The sequence below is a fragment of the Phacochoerus africanus genome, chromosome 1 (genome assembly GCF_016906955.1).
Source record: "Phacochoerus africanus isolate WHEZ1 chromosome 1, ROS_Pafr_v1, whole genome shotgun sequence".
Classification (NCBI taxonomy): Eukaryota; Metazoa; Chordata; class Mammalia; order Artiodactyla; family Suidae; genus Phacochoerus; species Phacochoerus africanus.
The window spans coordinates 214,919,639-214,926,456 of record NC_062544.1 but is presented as its reverse complement, the minus strand read 5'-3'; the positions used below and the strand labels follow the sequence as shown (position 1 = coordinate 214,926,456).

Sequence of the window (6,818 nt, the reverse complement as noted above, 5' to 3'; positions counted from 1 at the left end):
TACAAGAGAACAAATGCACTTTTATTTAATATTCAGTAAGTTTAAATTCTTGAAGGGTACAGCATCTGGGGGGAAAAAAGAACACAATGTCATTAGGTGCATGTTATACACAAACTGCTGAATAAATCTCCCATTGTCCCATTACCCATCTCTGAAAGGTATCCAATGACTTATATCCCCGTGGGAAGTGAACTAAATTTTTAAAGCCTTCAGTTTCTAGGTCAACATGCTTTAAGAACCAGTACTGGGAACACTGAAAGTCCCTGTAACTTTGCATCCTCTAACCAGCAGTTAAAGCCTCCCCTGATGAGAAATCTCAACTGCTCAGCAGGGTTTAAAAGTGTGCCGTGACTCTAAGGATATAGCCACATCAAGTAAAAATGTATAAATGAAGAAATAGGAGCTATTTTAGAAAAGACACAGAATCTGGAGTTTAAGACTTGAGTTTAAATCCTGGGATGACAAACATTAGCAACCAGTTTTCTCTATAAAATAAAGCTAACTAATACCTACTCAAATAAGACTGTAATGATGAAGAGTTGAGAAATGCTATGCTAGCAAAAGGCATATTAAATTTTTATCTTCTAATATTTGCTTAAATCTGTTCATTTTTGGAGTTCCTGTCGTGGCTCAGTGGAAACCAATCTGACTACTATCCATGAGGACACACGTTAGATTCCTGGCCTCGCCGAGCAGGTTAAGGATCCAGCATTGCCATGAGCAGTGGTGTGGGTGCCAGACTTGGCTCAGATCTGGCATGGCTGTGGCACAGGTCAGCGGGTACAGCTCTGATTCGACCCCTAGGCTGGAAACCTCCATATGCCTCGGATGTGGCCCTAAGGGAAAAGAAAAAAGAAAAAAACCCAACCCTGTTCATTTAAGCAGTTGACCCTTGTACAACACAAGTTGAAAATATGTGGATTTTTAAAAATTTTTTTGCCTTTTTTTTTAAAGGGCCAAACTAGTGGCATATAGAGCTTCCCAGGCTAGGGGTCCAATCAGAGCTTAGCTGCCAGCCTACACCACAGCCAAGTCACTGCAGTGACAATGCCAGATCCTTAAGCAACTGTGCCAAGGGAGAACACTTGCAGGTTTTTAAATGCATACTACAGTACTACACAATCTGCAGCTGACAGAACTCAGATTCAGATAACTGTAGTTACACCTGGATTTCCCACTGTGCCCTTGACCATACATTGTTCATAGGTCAACTATACTATTCCCTTCAGGCAGCTTTAGCAATACCTCAAATGCAGGCAAAATCATTCAATCCCTTTGCCTTGACTTTCTGTAAGTTTCTGCCAAAACATGTTCCATAATACATTTTCACAGTAGCCACTAATTTTGCATCATGACATTTTATAATCACTGGAGTCCTTAGCAGTCAAAGCCAGACCCCCTTCAGCTTAGTTTGATTCAACAAGGTGCCATTTGCAAATAACTACTTACCACACGGATTCTGTGTCCAATGGCCTTGGCAGGAAGGTTGCTTCGGAATTTGGCACGAACCATGCCACTGTTGCCATGAGCACGAGTTACCTTTCCCCAGATTACTCTGGTCTTGTTAGGTTTTCCGCCAGGAGTCACTGTGTTACTGATTTTGAAAAAGGATTTAAAAAGGAATGAGAACTAAGACAATCAGTATAGTGAGATATAAAAATCAAGGTGACTTCAGGACCAATGGCTCTCAACCCTAGTTAACCACTTTGGTCACCTGGGAAACTTTAAATGGTTAATAGCTACAATATTGGGGGAGAAAAGGGCAATGGGGGACAAGGAAATGTGAGTGTGTTTGAATGTAGAGAGAGAACTTTAAACTCCTTAATGACTTCAACTTTTACTGAAGAGATGGGACCAGTGGGAGTTTGAGCAATGTACAGATGATGTGACTTAAGTTTTTAAAGGCTCACTCTGGTTGCAGGAGGAAAGGGGGCTGGGGGAAATAAAAGCATGACCCCCAAGAATCTTTCAAAGAAGCCAGGATTAAGAACCAATGCTCTAAAGACATAAATAATACGTTCATGCATGTATACAACTATATGAGTCCAACGAAATGAATTCAGGTACATGAAAAGTGCTCTATAAAACCTTAAGATCATAATATACAGAACTGACTCCTTCCTTGAAAACTCTTAACAGCTGTACTTTTTCTAAGTGCAGAAGACACCTACATCCAACACCACCATGATGTTCCATAAAATTCAAAGTAGACTCCACAACAGTACCAATTACTTTACCAACTTCAAATGAGACAAATCAAGTACAACTCAGAAAATACAAAAATACTACATAAACTTACTTCTTTGCTTTGTACACATAAGCACATCTCTTGCCTAGATAAAATTCAGTTTCATCTCGGGCATAAACACCTTCAATTTTAAGAAGAGCTGTGTGCTCCCTCTGGTTCCGGAGACCCCGCTTATAACCAGCAAAAATGGCCTTGGACCACAACCTAAGACAAAATACATCGTTAACCACAAGCTGTTAAAAGATATCTCAACTTCGATAAACCACAGGTACAGATCTGACTTGTGATGATGACCCGTGTAGCAAACATTTTTTCCCTCACCAATTTTAAGTTCACGTTTAGGTTCAAGCGTAATAGAGAGACTGCAAGTACAAAGCAATGATATTTGAAACGCATACCTTCCCGACATATTTGCTGGTTTTGAAGTCCTGCTCCCAGGAGGCCTTAAAACAAAAATAATCAGTTTAAAATCTTGCATTCGCACGTTTCCTACCTAGTCTCCTCAGAAAAGAACCCCTAAGTCAGATAACAGCTAAGCAAACTCCAAAATGAGACAAAAACGAAAAGTGGTAAGACAGTAAACTACATGTAACTTCTAGAAACTCCAAAAGGAAGTCTTAAGAAAATTCACGCCACGGTCAGTAGGAGAAAATGAATATCAAAGAAAACAGAAGCACGCAAGGAACAAGGCTCTTAAGCACAGGATAGGAAAGAAAGGCTAAAAAGAGATCGTAAATACGCAAAGCCAGGTTTGGAGTAAGAATAAATGGACAAGGAACCCTGCCTAAAGGAACGACTGCTTCAAAAGGGCAACTGCTGCCAGACAGAATCCATCTCTGTTCCTCCAAGAAGCAACTCCGATTACGGGAGCACCCGTTCACAGAGGTCAGGGGACCAGCACCATCAGTCCAATATCTCTTCCATCCTGTCCTCCCTGTTGCTGGAATCCATAAATATCACTAGCTGGCAGAGACCCGGCGATGCAGCAGTGCCTCGCTGAGGCAAAAACCGAGTCCATCCCAGTCATTTGCCCTCAAAGTTCAGCTGCCAGAGCTAAACTCACCTCCACAGGTTCCAAGATGGCTGAAAGAGAAGGGGGAAGGCCCCCCCGCGGAGCCTTGTGGGTAAACACCTATCCGCCCCGCCCCTATTTAGGCATCTTCCGCGACCGCCAAAAAAAAAAAAAAAAAGCCCGAGAAATCGTCTTCTGACTAAAATAAGCCTCGTTCAAGAGCATTCGTACAATTCTTTCCCTGAGTCCTTTTATCTTTGTAAGATGCGACCCGCATTATTTTGGAGCAGATGGAGGCAAAATGGTAGCCAGCTAAACGAGAAGAAAGGCCCTCCGAAGCTTGCGTTGCCACAGAAACACCTCAGCGTCATTCCCGTGTGCAGTAGTTGAAGTGAAGCCGCTCCGGTCCTCCAGATTTGATTCGCCAACAAGGGAGTCTCTTTCCTTCTCTTCACAGTGGAATAGAGCGAACGGAGACTCTCGGATTCTAGCCTGGCAGAGAAAGCCCGCCAGCACGAAGGCAGGAGGAGGAAGGGAGTTCTTCTCTTTACCTCCCCTTCCCATCCCCTTCCTCCTTTCCTCGTACTCCTTTATTTCTTTCAAGAAATGACTTAAGTTCTTACTTCCATTCTTTCATTTTGTCTTTGGGGTGAAGAGCACTGCCCTCAAAAGGCCTCCTTCCCTTTTTAAAATAATTCCTTCAGCCGCCAAGCTCTCAGTGAGCGCAGTACCGTGCCCATGTGTAATAGGTCTTAAGTAAATACTTGCAGACCAGAGTTGGATAGATTAGTTGAGTCAGAGATTTAATTTCCTAATTATTGCACATTTATTTGGGTTGCTCAATGAATTTATTTCTTTTTTTCAACAAGTAGTTTTAATGACTGACTACCATGTACCAAGCTTTGTTCTTGGCTCAGAAAACTCTGCAGTAAGTAAAACAGCAGAAATCTCTGCCTCATGGAGCTTACATCTAGTAGAGGGAGCAAAACAAGTGAATAAAATATATACTACATTAGAAGGTAATGTAAGGTGTTCCCGTCGTGGCCCAGCGGTTAAAGAATCTGACGAGCAGCCAAGAGAACTTACGTTCGATCCCTCGCCTCGCTCAGTGGGTTAAGGATCCAGCGTTTCTGTGAGCTGTGGTGTAGGTTACAGACACGACTCAGATCCTGCATTGCTGTGGTGTAGCCAGCGGCTGCAGCTCGGATTCAGCCCCTAGCCTGGGAACCTTCATATGCCCTAAAAAGCAAAAAAAAAAAAAAAAAAAAGATAATATGAGAAAAAAATTAGCTATAAAGATTGGCTCCAGAAGGGGCCAATGGCAGATACTTAGCAAAAGCCAGTGATTTAAAGCTGATATCTGATGGATCAGTGGGACTTTACAATTTGGAGAGGGGCAGGGAGAGGAGTGCAAGTTGAAGGAGTAACACATGCAAAGACCTTGAGTTGGAAGGGAGCATGATTCCATAGAAGAAAGAAGCCCACTGAAACTGAGGCCATGAGAGCAATAAAAGGGCAGTGCCAGGTGGATCTGGAGAAGAACAGAGGAGCCCAGGTCATGCAAGTCTTATGGTCCAAGTTGAGAATTTTAGTTTTTGTCCTAAGGTAATAGAATCCATTGAGGGGTTTTAAAGAAAGATGTGATGAGAGTTTCAATTTGAAAAGATCAGTCGTTCATTTTTTAAAAAAATCGCTTTTAATTTAGAGGCTGTTAGGAGTTCCTGTTGTGGTGCAGAGGAAACGAATCTGACTAGGAACCATGAGGTTGTGGGTTTAATCCCTGGCCTCGCTCACTGGGTTAAGGATCCAGTGTTGCTGTGAGCTGTGGTGTAGATCGCAGACACGGCGCGGATCTGGCTTTGCTGTGTCTGTGGCCTAGGCAACAGCTCTGATTAGACCCTTAGCCTGGGAACCTCCATCTACCACGGTGCGGCCCTAAAAAGACAAAATAATAATGATAATAATAATTTAGGGAGTTCCCGTCGTGGCGCAGTGGTTAACAAATCCGACTAGGAACCATGAGGTTGCGGGTTCGGTCCCTGCCCTTGCTCAGTGGGTTAACGATCCAGCGTTGCCGTGAGCTGTGGTGTAGGTTGCAGACGAGGCTCGGATCCTGCGTTGCTGTGGCTCTGGTGTAGGCTGGTGGCTGCAGCTCCGATTAGACCCCTAGCCAGGGAACTTCCATATGCCGCGGGAGCGGCCCAAGAAATAGCAACAACAACAACAACAACAACAACAAAAAATAATAATAATTTAGAGGCTGTTAGAGTAGTTCAAGCAGGGAACAACAGATTCAACATGGTGTTGGGGGGATATGGAAATAGAAGGTAAAATCAATAGGATGTGGTGATGCTTTGAACTGGGAGAATGCTGATGTCAGGATGAAGGAGGAAGCAGAAATGACTCCTAAGTTTTCAGTGTTGAGCAATGAGAAGCCAGAACAGCACAAAAGTACTGGGTTCTGCATAAGTGTAGCCCTATCTTACCTGTGTGAAGCACACTCACCTAGGCCCCAGGCCCAAAAAATGGAAAAATAACACAGCAAAGAACAAAATCTTCTTATCATGCTACTTCCTCCTAAGACTGCGCTTATACCAGAAAATTTGGCTAGTTTGGAATCTTTTTCAGTTTACATAAAAATTCTTTAATTTCTGTGTATGTTTGTTTCATGAGACACATTTGTACCACCCTCCTCAGGATCACTTTATTGTGGCCAAAATCACACTGTAAACTTATCATTTGCTATTGATTCAGTACAGAGCAAAATTCTCCATAGGATGTTCTCATTGTAAAGCTTATTTAAGCAGAGAAGCCTTTGATTTACTGAGGAAGGGTAACACCTTGATAGCAGTTTAAACTAATTTTTCAGGTTAAATATAGTTTTTCTAAGTGGAAGCTCAATTGTTTTTCTAAGTCTGTTAACTGACAGATAAGGGGAATGCAGCGAACAAATTAAATATTTTAGTAATCAGAATAACAGAAAAGTAAATATTATAAAACTATCACCAACCAATACTCAGAATACAATAAAAAACAGGGAGTTCCTATTGTGGCTCAATGTTATCAAACCCTACTAAGATCCATGAGGATGCAGGTTCGATCCCTGGACTCTCTCAGTGGCTTAAGGATTGCCATGAGCTTGGTGTAGGTTGTAGATACACCTTGGATCCTGCCTTGCTGTGGCTGTGGTGTGGGCCAGCAGCTGCAGCTCTGATTTGACCCCTAGCCTAGGAAATTCCATACGCCTCAGGTGTGGCCCTGAAAAAGGAAAAAGAAAAAAAAAAAACATAAGAAAAGCCATGTTGGACACTTACTTACCTTAAGAAACTCAAAGAGTGCCAATAAGTAAGCTGACTATTTAATAGACCTGCAGCACATGATGGCAATGGTTCTTCCATCTCTGGGACTGTTCTGCTAAGCAAAAAGTGGGATAAGCTACAGCTCTTCTAACTCTTTAATTTTCTCTTAATGAAAGGGCGTAGAAATAACTTAAATGTCATTCAGCACTACCATAAACTAATCTCAATGTTTTCTTCCCACTTTAGGTGGTTGCATTTT

General features: G+C 42.4%; 1 protein-coding gene across 1 annotated transcript; it reads right to left on the bottom strand.

Moving 5' to 3' along the window:
* On the bottom strand, window positions 1–3,353 carry RPL35A (ribosomal protein L35a). Its single transcript, XM_047790352.1, has 5 exons — window positions 3,312–3,353; window positions 2,647–2,691; window positions 2,300–2,452; window positions 1,450–1,594; window positions 1–65 (listed from the first exon to the last, which is right to left on the bottom strand). The coding sequence occupies exons 2-5, from the start codon at window positions 2,655–2,657 to the stop codon at window positions 42–44; spliced, it is 333 nt and encodes a 110-aa protein (XP_047646308.1). The 5' UTR covers window positions 2,658–2,691; window positions 3,312–3,353; the 3' UTR covers window positions 1–41.
* Window positions 3,354–6,818: the final 3,465 nt, after the last annotated feature.